Below are 18,838 nucleotides of genomic sequence, written 5' to 3' on the forward strand. Positions count from 1 at the left end.
CAGAGTCTAAAGTACAACTAAGGAAGAAATGTTTCAGAACTTCTGACTTGGTTCCACTACTACAGAGACAGCCAGTCGAGTCTAGAATGAGCCGATATTATTTTCTGCCAAGAAACATGAAAACTTCTCATGGATGGAATGTCATCGCCTGGGAAATAAAAAGCCTGTGTTCTTTGACAGCACTTAGAGATGCCTGTTTTCACACCTTCACCTAGAACCGTAGGCAGTTCCAATTTACCAGGTGAACTGAAGAGCAGGATCCCTCCGCAGAAGTGGTGTTATGCTTAGATCCCACACAAAAGTAATTCCTTGTATAGAGCACATCATTTACAGCTGGTTTGGATTTATATTTTTTTTCAATGAATGCAAGATGGGTTGGGGATTTCCCAGAACACCTGTGGAGAATCTCAGATTCCTACAAGACAAGAGGCTGAAATACGTGTGATACAGGTGAATTCTCCTGGCATGAGAATTTAAATGAGAGTCCTTCAAATGAAAACAAGTATAAATGTATTACTATGAGTACTTGTGACTTTCATGTGTAAAAGAATCTGACTGTATATTACTTCTGATAAAACTTGTTGAGGTGTTCCAGACTGGACAGTTTAGAAGCATGTTGCTGTGATTAAGATGTTTACTGTTATTACTTCTATTTCAGTGTAGTCCCATAGCCCCATATAAGCGTAATGAAGATGTATAGTAAATAAATATGTAATATCAATGGTATTGAAGAATATCATAACTATAACAAAGCATGTTATTTTGAAACCTCTTCTTAAATCTTAATTACTGATTTATACTACTCTTCTATGCTCTTAATTCAAATATTTGGGTAATAAATAGCTACTTAAGGAGTTTCATCTTCTAAGGTTAGTTTTGCTTTGAAGTCAGGGAGTTGACCTGTGGGCTTTGTAGTGATGTAGGGGGAATGACATCGGTGCTGATGGGCATGTGGGGAGAAAGAGAGGGTTAGGTGGCAGGGTAAAAAAAAACGTAGTTTCTATCAGTCAGGGAAGCTTGGATTTTAGTTCTGCTAGCAACTAATGTGTCAAATAGCCTTATTTATTTCACTCAGTTCTGATCTATAAGGTGACTGTAATACCCCCACTAACCAGCTCCACAGGATTTTTATGAAAAGCCAAGAGAGGGAATGTGCAAAAAAGATTTTGAAAAATTCAAAGTATTATGCACATGAAAGCTGTCAGAGAACAATAGGTTATAAAGACTAAGTTAGCGGGCTTCCCTGGTGGCGCAGTGGTTGAGAATCTGCCTGCTAATGCAGGGGACACGGGTTCGAGCCCTGGTCTGGGAAGGTCCCACATGCCACGGAGCAGCTGGGCCCGTGAGCCACAATTGCTGAGCCTGCGCGTCTGGAGCCTGTGCCCCGCGACGGGAGGGGCCGCGATAGAGAAAGGCCCGCGCACCGCGATGAAGAGCGGTCCCCGCACCGCGATGAAGAGTGGCCCCCGCTTGCCGCAACTGGAGAAAGCCCTCGCACGAACCGAAGACCCAACACAGCCAAAAATAAATAAATAAATAAATAAATAAATAAGAAAATCCTTTAAAAAAAAAAAAAAAGACTAAGTTAGCTATAGATGACTGCTCATGGTAATGGGGAACTTAATCAAAACCATTGGTGGGCTGATTCTTTCAGAGCCTACCTCACTTTCCACCTCTCAGCCAACCTTTCCACGTAGCTGGGTCCCCACCTTCTCACTTAGTCCTGAAGGCTCAGCCCTGTGACGTCCGTCATCACCAGCCCTGACCGTGCTAAGGCAGGTATTTAAGGAGTCCTGGCCACTCTCGGGTGTGACTCATTATGAAACTCCCTGGCAAATGCGATAGAACAAATTTTCTTTTCCCCGAACGAAGGAAACCTATAGATTACAAATGATTGTTTTTCAGCCAAGAGGGCTACGGTTTCTGTATCCTTTTCCTATAAAATCAGATGTAAATTTGCATAGAAGGAGACATACGTAACACAGGTAATGCCCTGCTTCAAGTCTGTTTGTTTAGATTAGAGAGAAAACCGTTTCTTCGATCCCAAATAAAGCAAGTAAAGTAGTAATGGGCTTTTACCATAGACTCACAGTCTCTCCCAGAGGAAAGCTGCAAGAAGAGTCAGGACTTATTGGAGTACGCTGTGGTTATAAAGTTTCGGACAACCCCCATTCCATTTCTGCCAACTGTGAAGAGGCCCTGCTGAGTGCAGGGCTCAAGACCATCCCATCTGATTTGAGATTCCTATTTTTAGGCTCTGGGCAAAGGCACTGTGGGTTATATCTGGACTCTGCTAGGATAAGATTTTATGAAGGGATAAAGGACATGTGAAATGTTTTATCTGGGGTCTGACTCTTGGTATCCTGAAATTTTATTGCTACAGTGATTAAACAAGTGTATGTTTCATCTGCCATAGAGAGAGGAGACATCTCTGTTTTCAGCCAAACCTGATACACAGGTCCTGTCTTAGGAACTGCCCAGTTCCTCAGTGTAGGGTTCTTCTCAACCTCAGCATTCCTGACATATTGCTGTCCTGTGCACTGTGGTATCATCCAGGGTCTCTGCCCACTGGATGTCAGTAGTTTTTCCTCACCCCCCAGAAAGCTCCCCACTTCCATATCCCAGTCGTGGCCACTGACAACTCCTAGACATGACCAAATGTCCCCCAAGAGGAAAATCCTCTCTGGTTGAGAACCACTGCCTCAGTCCCTCTATCAGACCTTGATCTTACCATCACCCCCATCTTCTTTCCTCTCCTCATTCCCATTCCCAGGACTCAAGTCCTGAGCCTGAATTTCTTTCCAGGGACCCAGTTTCAATCTTACCTGATGCAATTGACAGTATTTTAGAAGCATTTATTTTAATTAATTAATCAATTAACTCACCAATTTATCAACCCACCAGTATTAATTGAGTGTCTATTATGAACAAGGCACTGGGGTTATGAGGATGAAGAGGCCCATTGCATTACAGCCCATGAAACACAGCCATGTACCATCGCTGTCAATATACCACTGGATGGGGGAACACCTGTGTCTCTGTTGGGGACAATTTGCCAACAAATCCACCCAAAGTACCTTTACTGAAAACAGATCAGAACTAATGGAAACTTTGCTGTGGACATTCCTGGAATGTTCTCTAACTAAATGAAATAGAACAGTACAGAACCTCAGGCCTATGTTATTTTCCAACTCTGAGAGCACAGATCTCTGCAAATGGTCTCTAGTCTGTGTAACTCTAAGTTCTAAACTGTCTAAGACGTCTCATCCTAGCTGACCCTGCTGGAATGCCTATAGTTTGTATGGGAAACAAGTGAAACTTCAGTTCTTTGATGAGAACCAGAGTCTCAACACCAGCCCCATCTGGCATCAGAACTGCTTCCTCTGTCCTTTTCCTCTTGGGTAAACTCCAGAACGCTGTCACCTCCTGAGAGAGAATTTATACCCAGGTATATATCCAAGAGAAATTCCAACAGAAGACAGGCTTCCTGGCTATTCAAATATTTGAATTGAATTGCCAGACCTACGACTGGCAATTCAATTTCAAATGTTAACATGTCATTTCAATATTGCTATGGTCTTCCAGAGGTTGATAAACAAGGTTTCTCATCTCTTACTGGACTCGGAAGTAATCACCTATCATCCTGATGGTCTAGTCTATTCTACAGATGCCTACTGAGGCCAGGCAGTTTGTCCAAATTATTTTGAGATACTGATTCAGCATTTACCTTCTTTCAAGCTCAAATGTAATTCAAACAGAATACAGACTCATAGGCTACTCTTTGTACCAGCTCAAACCCTCTACCACGTGGGGTACAGACCCGTAGCCTGCTGTCCGTGCCAGCTCCGACTCTTCCACCACTTTGTTGCGGCAGGGAAGACGAGGATCATTTTCACAGTCATCTTCATCTGAAAAGTCTCCGCAGTCATTGTCACCATTACACAGAAGTCGCCTCTTTATGCACATGCCTGCAATCAAAATCAGAAAAGACAGAAAGACACTGTGTCTCTCAGGCCAAATTCTCTCTTCTTTTCTTAAGTTATCAAACATACTTTAATGATAGAGGGGAGGGACCACACCTATATTTGAATTATTGGTATAGACTATATAGATGGCCCTTTTTTCAGCCCCTTTCATGCTTGGAAGCATTAGCGTCTGGAAGCACATTTCTTTTCTTTTCGCTCATGAGGGCACATCGAAACCCACACTAGGCAACGGGAGAATTACCTGTGTGGCATCGAAAGTCATTTTTACAGTCATCCTCAGGGTCTTCGCAGATCTCCGTGGGCACGCATTGACGTCTATCTCCTACGGCGTCCACGCACTTTTGCCCGTTAAATTGTCCAAAGAGCTCAATGCTCCTTGAGCGAAACTGCCCAGGAACAGCTGGAAATGTTAGCGTTTCTAAGGCCAAAGAGGGATTCTGACCTAAAACTGCATCCACACCACTGCAGCCCTCCAAACCCTGCTGAGTCAAAGGTTTTAAGATGGAAGCCCGATGTCACTTGAAGGAACAACTCACATGGTGGGGTTGGCGGGCTCGTCTATAGAATATGGTTCCTCCCGATACTCATTTAGTCACTGTGCAACCCCCAGATTTCCCAGAAAGGTTAGTTAGCCTCATCCATTTAGGGATTTCCCTTTCCTTCCGGGTTTGGAACTCAGCTGGGGCCCTTCCTGCCTCATAGGCATTTTCCTGGAGATGCTGGCAGTACAGTTTCCACTTGGGGACATCAGTGGGGAATGGCAACAAATACTTACCATTTGTTTGAGGCAAGGGTCACATTTGGACCAGCTGCTCCAGGAACTCATCCTGCAGTCTGTGGGCAATGGTGTGCCACAGCTTTTCACGGGCTCCGAGTCATAACTAAGACAATAAAACACATCAGCTTATAATGACCATCATGTGGGCTTCTTTCTAAAAAGTCTTCACAAACCCGTTTAATTTTATTTACTCCTTTCCCCCTTCTGAACCACAGTACTTATCCTTTTATTCCACCTCGCATTTGACACTTGATCACATGCTGTTTTGTATTTTCAACTCAACTTTTTGTTTAATTCTTGTACTGCATTGTAATTTAACCTTCGCCCTAACAACAACAACAATAATAATGATGGTGATGAAGAAAACTAGCAAGTCATCCGGCTAAATATAAGACTACTGATTAGTCTTATATTTCCAACTAGTGTACAGATTCATTGAAGCTAGAAGCCTTGTTTCGCTTTGTACCCCCCAGAGAGTCTGGCAAAGCCTCAAGTTGCTGGGTTTTCTTGCAAATTTAAGCCAGTGCACCCAGCCATTCCTGTGGTAAGCGCCTCATAAATCAAGCTCTCCTGTCCCTACTTTCTGTATGTGCTGAACTTCCCGCTTCACACTCTGTGTCTGGACTTATTCCTCATCTTTCTGAATTTCAGTGTATATTTTTTGGCACTTCTAACCTTCCCTCCCACCCCCAGCTGTGCTTTTCTGGCTTTGAACTGTTCTATCTCTCTTGGTTCACCATTTGGATCTCTTCTGGTTGCAGCACCACCTTGGATTACTATTTTATTCAGCGACAGAAAGAAATCCAAAAACAGAAGCCATGAAACAAGAATCTTATCAACTTCCTGCCCCACTTTCCCGACCTGGCACCTATCCTTTTTATAGTGTAGCCTCTTATTTCAGAGGGATGGTAAGGCCAATCCCTCCCCTAAAGCTCTAGATCCCAGCATCTCTTTGAGCTCTCGATAACCGAGATTCTCCTCCACTTAAACCTCTCCCTTACAACCAGCTCCTTTCCATTTGTGATACAATGTGTTCAAGTCTTTGACATTAAACATAAACAAAGGAATGAACAAATAGAATACTCTTCCTGGACTTTGCATTTCCTTCAAGCTATCCCGCCTCCCTCCCACCCTTCACAATGACACTCAAAGGAATTGCTATAAACATATTTCTGTTTCTCTGTCTTCCAAAATAAAAACAAGTCTCATCTCCTCCTTTTAGCTACCGCCAAAATTCTCTCATCTTTTTTAGGCCAACTTTCTGGAAAAAGTAGTTTGCACCCTGGTTTCTTGTTCCTTACCTTCCAATTACAGCTCAATCCTCCTGACCCAAGGTCATCGCTATTGCCAAAGTCAACAATGACTTCAAGTGGCCTGCTCCGTGGTTCCCCTCAGTTCTTATCTTACCAACTGCTTCACAGCTGTCAATACGGTTGACCACTCTTGCTCTTTAAAATAATCTCTTCTCTTGGACTGAATGATATTAGACCCCTTTTATTGCTTCTTTCCCCTCCATCCTGTTCTCCTACTCTCCTGTTCAGGCTCCTTCTCCTTTGACAGTCTCAGAAATGCTGTTTTTCCTCAAGCTCCTGTCCTTGGATCTCTTTTCTTTTTCTTTCTACACTTTTCCCAGGGCTTTGGTTTCCATGTATATGTTAATGACACCCAGAGATAAGTCTGCAGTCCAGACATCTCTTCTGAATTTTAAACCCTTGGATATAACTCCCAATTGGACATCTGCACTTAAATGTCTTCATGGCTAATGAATTTAATGTATCCCCAGACAAATCCATTCTTTTTCCTCTTCTCTCAAGGCTTCTCCTCCTGTATTTATTGTCTTGGTAAACAGTGTCTCCATTTATGCAGTCACTCTAACCAGACTAGGGTGGTACTTGTCTTATCGAAGTTCATCCCCCATATCAAATCAACCACTAAAACCTATTCTTTACAGTCATAAATGACTCTCAAATCCTTCCACCCTTCATCTCTTCCAGACATGTCTCTGGTCTACACTAACATTTCATCTCTCCTAGATGACAGTCATTTTTTTCTAATCCTGTTTCCCTAAATCACCCAGAGCGATCTTTTAAAAATGCAAAGCTTATCATTCATTCCCCTACTGAAACTCTTTAGTAGCTTCTCTCTGTTCTGAGGATAAAGCCCAAATTTTCTAACATGATATGGTAAGCAGAGTAATGACCCTCCAAAACATCTGTGTGTTAATCCCCAGAATCTGTGGATATGTTACTTTACATGGCAAAAGAGACTCTGAGCATGTGATTAAGAGGAAATTATTCTGTATTTTACCTGGATAAGCCCATTCCAATTATGCGAGCTCTTAAAAGCAGAAGAGTGGTTCAGAGAGATGTGCAGACAGAAGTGGCAGGAGAAATTCAAAGCATGGAAAGGGGCTCCATCCACTGTCGCTGGCTATGAAGATAGAAGGAGTTTCACCAAGGAATGCAAGCAGCCTCTAGAAGCTGGAAGAGGCAGGGAAATAGATTCTCCCCTAGAGCCTCCAGAAAGGACTGTAGCCCTGTCGGAGCCTTGATTTTAGACCAATGAGACCCATTTCAGATGCCTGACCTTTACAACTGTAAGATAATAAATCTGTGTTGTTTAAGCCACTAACATGTGGTAATTCATTATAGTTGTTACAGGAAACTAACACACATGGTCTAGAGCGCTCTACATGGCCCATCTTCTTCCTAATTCTTCACCTTCACTTTTCCCCCAGCCACGCTGAACTTGAAATGCCCAAGATAAGCTACATTTTCTCACAGCCTCAGACCTTTAAACCTACTGTTTCCTATTCACCACACTGATCTCATCTTCAACATATATTTTTTTTCCAGAAAACCTTCCCTAACCCCTCATGTAATTTACTTTTCTATGTATATATTCTTATAACGTCTTGTTCCTCCCTATATCATAAGTGCCTTTGCAATGACATGTTTAATTTAATTTATGTATTCACTCATTTATTCACTCATCAAATATTTATTGTCTATTATTTGCTAGGCTTTGAGGATACAATGGTATGCAAAACAACAAAACAAAATAAGACAGAAACCGTGATCCCCAAACTAACAGAGCTTATGTTCTAGATAAAAATATCAGTGAGTTAAGGAAATTTTCAATCTTGCTCAGCTTACATATCAAGTGTCTGGAACATAGTAGGTGCTCAGTAAATGCTTTATGAATGAATAAATGAAAAACTAAGTGTATGAAGAGGAAGAAAGTTCTTGATCGTGTGGTCTAGGACAGACCTAGGTCTGTATTTCTCTAGGTTATCATCTCCTGGTGGACCACTCATATCATATTTTTGCAAGACTTGCTTGTCATTAGGCAACCCTAATGACTGGAGATACCATTTCTATTAAAAACGTATTAGAGGGCTTCCCTGGTGGCGCAGTGGTTGAGAATCTGCCTGCTAATGCAGGGGACACGGGTTCGAGCCCTGGTCTGGGAGGATCCCACATGCCGCGGAGCGGCTGGGCCCGTGAGCCACAACTACTGAGCCTGCGCGTCTGGAGCCTGTGCTCCGCAACAAGAGAGGCCGCGATGGTGAGAGGCCCGTGCACCGCGATGAAGAGTGGCCCCCACTTGCCGCAACTGGAGAAAGCCCTCGCACAGAAACGAAGACCCAACACAGCCATAAATAAATAATAAATAAATTAAAAAAAAAAAAAAAAAAGAGGCAATGGCAGATGCACTTTTATGACCTATAGCAGCAGGTCTCACTACTGATTGCATATCATAATCCTCAAAGAGTAAAAATAGGAACTGTAAAATTGTGATTCCCCATTCCACACTAGTTAAATCAAGCTTTCTGAGGATGGGCTTCAGGCATCAACGTTTTTAAAAAGCGATTCTCGTGTTCACACAATGTTGAGGGAAACTTCTTGGCACCATCTGGTGGGTATCCATGACATCTGAAGGGGTGGAATTCAAGTATGGGGGTGCCCATTTCATCACATAACCCAAGCTTGAGGTCGCCACTGACCTGAGTCACTGAGCTGCTTTATCATTGGTTTTAGGAATTACTCTAGGCTTTGCCTATTAGTGTCCCTATGGATCTTTGCAATCTGTGGATCTAGTTTTTCCAGTATTAGTTAGGCCTGCTGCCGTCAACTGGATTATCTGTTCCTGTCTATCCTTTTTGTATTTATCACTTACTTAGAAGATCATGTTAGCATTTTGTTTCAGCATCTCCCCCAAAGAGATTGGTTCTAGAAACCACACCCTAAATAGACCTGTGGTATGACACCTTAATCTTTCTCACCTGCCATTGAGACCAGCTTCAATGACTAACTAGTTCAGAGAGTACAGTACAGACGGGGGGATCATGTATGGAAGGGAAAACTCACTGCAAATACTGCAGAGTGAGTTGCAGTCCTTTGGTGGGCAAGCCTAGAGCCCAGCCAGTGAAGGGGGCCGATCAGAAAGGCTGTTCATCTGTCTCACACATCAGTGACCAAGACCCTGCTCCAATGATACTGGCATTGCCTGTAGATGCTTCTCTAACATCCGTCACATTAATAATAGCCCCATATTAACAATGTGCACACGAATTCCCTTCCTTCTAACTTCAGGACTCCTTTTTTTTTTTACATATTTGACTCACACCTTGGACGTAGAATAGAGCACCAGAACTTCGCCTTTGATCTTTTATTGCCCTCCTAGACTGTGATTTAGATTCATTTCCTGAATGATCCAACCTGGCCCTGTGGGAAGGTCTGCACAGATCCCACCCTTGCCCTCAGAGCGGGACTTACACCCCACTAGATATCAGGCTCAATGTATTTTTTCATTTGCTAGGACTGCCATAACAAGGTATCACAGGCTTAAACAACAGAAATTTATTTTCTCACAATTCTGAAGGCTAGAAGTCTGAGATCAAGGTGTCTGTGGGGTTGGTCCCTTCTGAGGCCTCTCTTCTTGACTTGCAGATGACAATCTTCTTCCTGTGTCTTCATTTGGTCTTTCCTCAGTACATGTCTATGTTCAAAGGTACTCTTCTTTCAAAGACACCAGTTGTATTGGATTAGGGCCTGCCCTATTGACCCCCAATACAGTCACATTCTGAAGTCTGGGGGTTGGAATTTCAACATTTAAATTTTGGAGGGACACAATTCAGCCCATAACACTCATCAAAGTTTTTCTATTAAGCAATACCTATGTTTTCTACTAGTTTTACTAGATAATTTGCAAAGCTTGTTTTCTCATTAAACCTTTATTCTACCACTGAGGGTAAATTTTGTAGGTGTTATACTTTATAGGTAGGAAACTAAAAACAGAGAATTATGCTAATTATTCAAAGTTAGACAGTTAGTAGCAAAACTGGATTTAGAATCTATGTCTCTCCACTCCTAGTTCACTGCAATTTTGCTCTCTCTCCTGTGCTGCCTTTCCCCCCGCAACCAACTCAAATCCTCTTTGAAATAATCTAAAGGGTCATGGCTTATTCAATAATTGCTGGATGTAATAGTCTGATGATTTGTAGACATTTGGAGACACATTAAGTTAATAAGAATATATTTAAAATGTAGCAGAATATATTTTTAAAGAATGTATTTCTATTTTTATTTAAGAATACATTTTTAAAATATAGCAGCTCCAGGTAAAGCACAGCAATTGGACAACCTGGCTCTTGCCTGGATATATTTTTGAAGCTTACACCTAAATGTTGTCAAATTAAGCAAAAATAAATTGAAAATTGTAGGAACACCTGGATGTTTTGCCTTCACTGCACCAGGTACCTGGATATTTAGAGACAAAATAAAGGCAGGACTTGAGGGAATTATTAAGAGGAAATAATAGATTATGCAAGGGGAATATGTTATTGAAATGAATGCATTCCATAAATATTAAGAAAGAGGATGAGTGATCTTGGATGGCTCCTTCTGAGCCCAGTACCCCCTCCCCAGGCCCTTTGACTCACTAGACAGACAATCTTTTGTAGCTCAAAGACTGTGCATGTACAATGCTTACCACCTGCCTTTCACCCTGCTGAGCTATTAGGCTGAGCGGAGAAGTATTTGTAAAGCACTTTCTGGATTCGTAGATGAAATGTGTTTATCAAGTAAAGCCTATTTCCAAGTGTTTCAATCTCAGCTTGAAAGTCATTTCCTAGATCAAAGTGATGTACATCAACATGGCAGGAGGTCTAACTCCAGGCCAGAAATGCGCTGAATGAAGAGCCATTGATGTACACCTGGTCCCATCTCCCTGCCATGAAGAGAGGTTTCCAACTTTAGAAAAAGAAAACCTCAGGAGCAGTTCACACCCCAGGACACTTTGTGGTGGGCCCAGGCAGGAAAACACCTGCTGTAGGAAGGAATCTTTTTGTCAATAAATAAGACAATGTGACTCCTTTGAGTGGAGAAATGTAAGCTAATTAGGACTGCATCCTTAACCCATGGATCTGCCAGTTTGTTTAGTTCCTGCAATTCATCAAGGTGAAGAGATAATATAACAGCAGTGGCCAACACTCTAAAATTTCAGGACTTTCCTGGTTTCCCAAGTCTTAGTCAAGAGCTTCTCTCATGTGCTTCCAATGAGCCAACATTCAGTAACACTTATGGAGGGTCTGCTCTATGTCACAAATTGTTCTGGTAACTGCGGCCACAAGACAACATCCTGACCGTCACGGAGCCTGCGTTCCAGTGGGTGAGATACAGTAAAAGAGTATACTAGAGAATACAACATGCAGTAGCAGTTAAGCCATGTGAGCTGTGAAGGAAAATAAACCAGGGTAGGAGGACAAAAAGTGCCATAGGGCTGTGCTGGAGCCCCACAGGGCTGGGGGTTTCTTACATAGCGTGGTGAGAGGACCCTCTCAGAGCAGGCGTGGTGCTTTGCAAACGTGTTCACAAATTCTTTGAAATTAGGCTCATCAAAGATGGGGTCTATGCGTCCCCCTTTTGAAGCTGGTAGGGTCTTTGTTAATGCTTCTGAGGAGTAGAATGCAGTGGGAGAGAGCCTGCATGCCTTTTAAGGCTGGGTTAGAGAAGCCCATGCTGGTTTATCTAAAGACACTTGCTCTGGGAGCTTTCAGCACTACGTATGAAGCTAGCTACCCTGAGTCCACCGTGTGGAGAGCGTGCACACACACACACACACACACACACACACACACCGCACACGCACACACACGCACGCACACACCACACACACACACACACCACACACGCACGTGCACACACACACACACCACACACACACACACCACACACACCACACACACACACACCACACACACACACACACCACACACACACACCACACACACACACACCACACACACCACACACACACCACACACCACACACACGCGCACGCGCGCACACGCGCACACACACCACACATGCACGCACACGTGCACACACACACACCACACGCACACGCACACATGCACACACACACCACACGCACACGCACACATGCACACACACACACCACACACCACACACACCCACACCACACACACACACACCCACACCACACACACACACACCACACACACACCACACACACACACACCACACACACACCACACACACCACACACACACACCACACACACCACACACACCACACACACACACACCACACACACACACCACACACACACACACACCACACACCACACACACCACACACCACACACACACACACACCACACACACACACACACACACACACACACCCCACACACACCACACACACACACACACACACACACACGAGAGAGATTCCTAGGGAGACTCAATTGCTCTAGTTCCCCAGCTGTTTGGGTCTTCCCAGCCCAGGTGACAGACATGAGTGAAGAAGTTGTCATGATGACCTCAGCCACAGCCACCGTCTGCCTGCATCCATGTGAGAGACCCATGACAACCGCCCAACTGAGCCCAGCCAACCCCCGGCTTCAAGAACCAAAGAAATAATTGGTCTTATTTTAAGCTACTGTTTTGTAATGATTTGTTACACAGTAGAAAATGACCAGAACAGGGAGGTGCTGTTTGATTAGGTACCGGAATGAAATCAGAGAGAAGCCATGCGAGGGTCTGGGAGAAGAGTGTTGTAAGCTAGGGAACAGTACGTGCAAAGGCCCTGAGGTGGCGTGTTGGAGGCACAGCAAACAGAGCAGAGTGACCACAAAGGAGAGTGAGGTGCATCTGGAGGAACAGGCAGGAGCAGCTCATGCCTTGTGGGCTGCGGTGAGGAAGTTGGATTTGATTCGGAGCTTGACGGGACTCCTTAGAGGAACATGAGAGCAACAGTAACGCTCAGATTTACATTTTCCAAAGCTTTCCCTGGTTTTTGGGTGGAGAATTGACTATTGGGGAATGGACAAGAGTGGATGCAGGGCAGAAAGGATAGTGATTTGGGCTAAAATGGTCACAATGGAGACAGGGAGAAGTGGGTAGATTTGGGACATATTTTCGAGGTAAGGCCAACAGGACCTGCAATTACATTGCATGTGGCAATGACACGAATAGAGGAATCAAGTATCGTTCCCAGGTTTTTACGTGAGTAACTTGATGGGTAGTAGTGCAGGTTGCATGAGGATGGGCAGAGAAATCAATAGGTATGTTCTGGACATGTTAAGTTCGGGATGCTTGTTGCATTTTCAAGAAAAGATGTTGACTAAGTAATTGGACACTGGGCTCAGGAAAGAGATCAGCGTCATAGATATAAATTTGAGAGATGTCCGAATATAAGCGATATTTCACCCCATGAGGCTGGAAGTGAGTGGGTGTGTTGAGTAAGTCTGAGGACTGAGCCAACATTTAAAGGAAATGTTACAACATGTTTGCAAGCTGATGGGAATGATTTGGTACAAAGGGAGATACTGATGATGTGGGGGAGGGGGCAGAATTAAAAGAGCAAAGTCCTTGATGAGGCTGGAGTCGATGAAGCCAGTGCACAAGTGAGTGGCCAGGCTCAGGGGAGCGTGGTGCCCTTAGCATCACAGGCCTCACTCAGAGAACTTGGTTGAATTGCAATTGCCATTTACTTGTTGAAGTTCCCCACTAGTCTGCAAGCTCACTGAGGGCAGAGACCTTTGGTAATAACATGCTCTGTAACAGCTCCCGAAGCAATGTCCAGCCCACGTTGCAAACAAGAAATATTTCCTGTATTAAATGGGTGAATAAAAAAAGACCATACTTGGCCAATAATAATTCATAAACAAATATCTGTTAACTTATATTAAATATAAGTTAAATATAAGTTAAAAACACAGATGGATACAACCAAAGAAGGAGAAAAAAAGCTGACATTTTGGATATTTTCAATTCTGGTTTTGTTTTTTTTTGTTTTTTTTTTGGCCACACCGTGTGGCTTGTGGGATCTTATAGTTTCCCAACCAGGGATCAAACCCCATGCCCTCTGCAGTGAAAGCATGGAGTCCTAACCATTGGACTGCCAGGGAATTCCCTGGACATTTTCAATTTAATAGTTTTTCCCAACTTTAATGAGTGTTTGGGTATTTTTCCTGATTGTTAAGTTTGATTAAAATAAATTGAATGATAATTTCTAGCATTTCTGAGTGCTTAGTTTATGTCAGGATCTCTTCTAAACTTTTATATTCATTATCTCATTTAACTTTTTACATCAGCGCTATGAGATGTCTTCTACTAGTATTATCATTCTTGAAAGATGAGAAACTAAGCCACAGAAATGGTGAGTAATTTTTCTCGGGTTACACAGCAGCTACTTGGTGGCAGAGCTGGGATTCAAACCCAGGCATTCTCTCTCCAGAGGTGACCTACTCAGCTACTCTCTGGATTTCTAACTCCCAGTCTAGAATTCCTTAACTATTAGAAAGATGAAGAATAAAATAAATATGACAACTATAAACACCCACATATGTAGCCAAAAGATGAATGACAAACTGGGAAAGACATTTGTAATTCATACCAGAGAAAAAGGACTAATATACTAAGTCATCATAGAAATCTCTAAGTGAAAGACAAGAGACTCAATAGGAAAATGGGCAAAGAATATGGATAGTTCACCCCCCCCCAAATACATATAGCCTTTAAACATATGACAAGATGTGTAACCTAATTAAGAGAAAGGCAAACTAAAACTATTCAAAGATACCATTTTTCACCTATGAGATTGGCAAATATCAAGCTGTTGGCCTAGAGCTCCCACTGGCAAAGCTTTGGAGAAACAAGCACTTTTACACTCTGCTGGCGAAAGTGTAAAATAATACCCACCCACGGGACTGTGGGGCAATTTCCGCAAAAGCTTGAAACCGATACCTTTTGATCCAGTTATATCACTTCTCGGAATTAATCCTCAGGTAAAATTATCCATTTGCAAAATGATATGTGAATAAGGATATTCATTGCAACATGGCTTATAATACAAAACTGGAAACAACCCAAATGTTCGTTAATAAAAGAGGTTATCTGAACTGTATATCCAGACAATGGAAAATTAATCATTTGTGAGGAGAAGGAGGAAGTTCCTTTTCTACTGATACAGAAAGGTCTCAAGGATATATTGCAAAGTAAAAAGAGGAAAAGCAAAGTACAAGATAGTACATATGATATGATACCTTTTATGAAAGAAAGGGGAAGAGTAAGATTATAGTTAGCTCCATGCTTTAATCCACATAAAGACATACTGGAAAGACACAGGAAATTAATAAAAATGATTCCCTGTGGGGAAAGGGTGAGGTGGGAGACGGGGAGTGATCTAAGTACTTTACATATAACACAAAACTCATGAAAAGCTAGGAGTAGGGAAATCAAGACTTCTCAATGTATACTTGTTATATTTTTTGACCCTTGAACCAGGTAAATATTTTGTTATTTACAAATGAAAAGGAAGAAACTAACGATAGCTATACTCACAGCACACTCACAGCTTGCCTGTCACTGTGCTAAGCACATTGCATTTATTATCTCGGGGATTTCACAGCAGGTCACATTTTTATTCCTATTGTGCAGGTGCTAGGAACAGGTTTAGAGAAGTTAAGGAATTTGCTTAGGGTCACACAGCTAGTAAATTGTGGACCTCAAACTCAAACCCAGCTGCCTGGCTCTGGAACCTATATTATGAGCTGTTGTTCTACTTGTACAGGGTTTGTTTTTGTTTTTGTTTTTTCACATTTCTATTCTACCTTGAGAGACATAAGAGATGATGTCCCCGCATGACCTAGTCTCATGGGCATGCTTGTGTTTGCAAACAAGTGATTGTTGGAAATCCCCAATTGTTCAGCAGTTGCAATAGCTCACTGTAGCAATGGTTTAAGATACAATGTCTGCGGCCATGTGCTCTCCCCTAAAGGCTAGCTGTAATTCCATCCCCTCCTCTCCTAAACCAGAAAGCATATCAAAGTAAAAGGAATAGCAAGGTTATTATTTTAAGGAATACTTCACATTTATTGAGTTCTTACAGCATGCCAGGCACAGATGTTGTAAGTATATAACATGTATAAAGATTTAATGTTCACGTAGAACCTTATTAGGTAGGGACTATCGTTGTCACTGTTATGGGCTGAATTGTGTTCTCTCAAAAAGATATGTTGAAGTTCTATACCCTGTACCTCAGTATGTGACTTTATTTGGAAAGAGGGTCTTTACAGAGGTCATCAAGTTAAAATGAGCTCATTACGATGGACCCTAATCCAGTATGACTGGTGTCCTTCTGAAAAGGGGAAATCTGGAGCCAGACAGGCACAGACAGAAGAGGATGTGAGGATGGCCATGTGATAACAGAGGCAGAGATCAGAATGATGTAGCTGCAAGCCTAGGAATGTGAAAGATTGCTGGCCACCACCGGAAACTAGGAAGGATCCCCCCCAGAATTTCAGAGCGCGCATAGCCCTGCTGACTCCTTGATTTCAGACTTGTAGCCTCCAGAACTGTGAGACAATAAATTTCCGTTCTTTGAAGATACCCAGTTTGTGGTACTAGGAAATGAATACAATCACCATCTTACAGATGAAGGAACCAAGGTACAGAGATGTTGAGTAACAGTTCGTAGAGGTTGCCCAGATTTATACGGTTGGTAAGTAAGTATTGGCACCTCAACCTGAGCTTGGGAAGGCTGGTTCCAGAGGAATGCTTCATTCTGATCAAATCTGTATCTTAAAATCATTTGCAAACCTCAGTTCTTTGGCTGAACTGTGTGTCTCGCTTCATGGCTGGTCGAAACACTCTGTTTGACCTCAACCCTGTATCAAAGGGCAGAGCACAGAGTGTTTGGAGCGGGGCAACCCTACCAAACTCCTGAGGGCATGGCAGTGAGAGTGATTGCAACCAAATCCCAGCCAGAGGTGCAGCTGCTCAGAGCTGGGGGGCAGCCAAGGGGGCTCTCTGGTCCTCCCTGAAACAGATGAGTGTGGCCAGGACCCAGGGGGTCCAAACTTCAAAGCAGCGGAAGCCTTCCTCATGGCCTCTCATTTTTTGGTCAGCAGGAGTCACAATCCAGGAATGTGGGTTGTTTAAATTACTTTTTTAACTTAAGAAAGGGTCAGGGTAAGTACAAGAGGGCTGAAGCGACTTTCAGTAACTGCCTTCCCAAATCCCCTTTGTACCCGATGCCCAGTAAATGCAAATATTTTCTGAATAGAACAATGCTTCTTAAATAACGTGGGAAGAGGAAGTGATGGGATGAAGGAAAGCCCGGCGGAGCACTTCACCCAAGCCCGGGCTGGTCCGTAGAGCGCCTCTGTGTGCCCCCTCCTAGAAGATGCAACCCTGTGAGCAAACCACGTGCCTGGTGGGGTCCAGGCGGAATGGCAGCCTCCACTGCAGCCGGGAGGCTGGCAAAAATGTGCTTGAGATGGACGTTATCGTCCAAAACAGAATTTGGTGAAACCGAGAGTCAAATAACCAAAGGGAAACTGGATACAGGTCACAGTCACATCAGGCAGAGGGACAGTGTTTGGGTAGATAATTTCCCCCAGCTATATTGTCAAAGCCCGGAATATTTTAATGCCATCACCAGATGAGATCATGCTGTATCAGATGACACAGGACTGTGTGTTCTCCAGCCACTCTGGGTACAGTGTAGACAGTCAGTGAGCACATCTTGTCTGGTTGGTTTATTTCCTGGATGGGCTTGGTGTGGGCTTCATGTTCCCGATTAGGATCAAAGCATAAGAAGAGAAAGCGTCTTTCCTGGAAGCCTGGCCGACAGGTCTGCACCATGGTGATTCTTCTCGAACGGAAGAAAATACCGCCCTAAACCTAAGGACAAAATGTGTGCCTCTGGATACAACTTGGGATGTCACGGAGGAGAAGCAAAATGCTTAACCTTTGCCTGATGTGGGGCAAAAGGAGGATGTAGCCAATAGTTAAGAGTGTTAGACACTGAGGCAGAGTGAGGGAAAGATTTATTGCCTTAAATTTAAACTTCTCAGACCTTAGATACTGATATACCCAGGTTTATTATACTCTAGTAAAAACCAACTTTGTTTCCTAAGTCCAGTATTTGAAGACTATCTCAGCCTTCACACTTGAATACCTTGTTTAAAAGAAATCCCTGGAAACAGCAGCAGGTATCCTCAGAAGACTCTGAAAGACACCCTCAGGCTTTTTCTCACCCTTTTTCAAAGTTTAAATTCTGGGGCTCTATGTCTCGATGTGCGTGAAAATGTTTTACCTGCTTTGCTGCTCTGCTACTAAAGCAGACTCTGAAATATCGAAGCCTACAGGGAAATTCCAGAGACGAAGGGAAAAGCGACTCACCTGGAAGTGGGCCCTGCTCTCAGGAGACTTATTTCTAAAATGCAGATTGCAAAGGCGAACCTCCGGCTGGTAGACATCTGCTCTAGCTAGGCAGCTCCGAGTGGAATGGCCAGATGGTTCCTAGAAGACATTTATTTGCAAAGGACTGGGGAACAATTATTGTTTGTTTTTGCTTAGGACTTTTATCAGATTGGGCTTCCTGGGTGCCAAAGTCCAATCAGAGGAGAGTCATTTCATAATTTGGGCTTACTGTTTTGGCCAAGAATATACTTAACAATTGTATATGCAGGCAAGGGGCCTGTGAATGCTAAACGGCTGAGATTAGCAGCAGTGCTGTGTTGAAAAAAAAAAACACAA

The 18,838-nt window shown here is 43.2% G+C and overlaps 1 protein-coding gene across 1 annotated transcript in view; it reads right to left on the reverse strand.

Annotated features, from left to right (window-relative positions):
- C9 (complement C9) overlaps positions 1 to 18,613 on the reverse strand; it is a 54,993-nt gene extending 36,380 nt beyond the window's left edge. Inside the window, 4 exon segments of the mRNA XM_028169033.2 lie at positions 3,821 to 3,968; positions 4,228 to 4,372; positions 4,762 to 4,867; positions 18,482 to 18,613. Of these exon segments, the coding sequence (XP_028024834.2) occupies positions 3,821 to 3,968; positions 4,228 to 4,372; positions 4,762 to 4,867; positions 18,482 to 18,558 (476 nt within the window). The 5' untranslated portion in view covers positions 18,559 to 18,613.
- Positions 18,614 to 18,838: the final 225 nt, after the last annotated feature.

Source organism: Balaenoptera acutorostrata, chromosome 2, assembly GCF_949987535.1.
Source record: "Balaenoptera acutorostrata chromosome 2, mBalAcu1.1, whole genome shotgun sequence".
NCBI lineage: Eukaryota > Metazoa > Chordata > Mammalia > Artiodactyla > Balaenopteridae > Balaenoptera > Balaenoptera acutorostrata.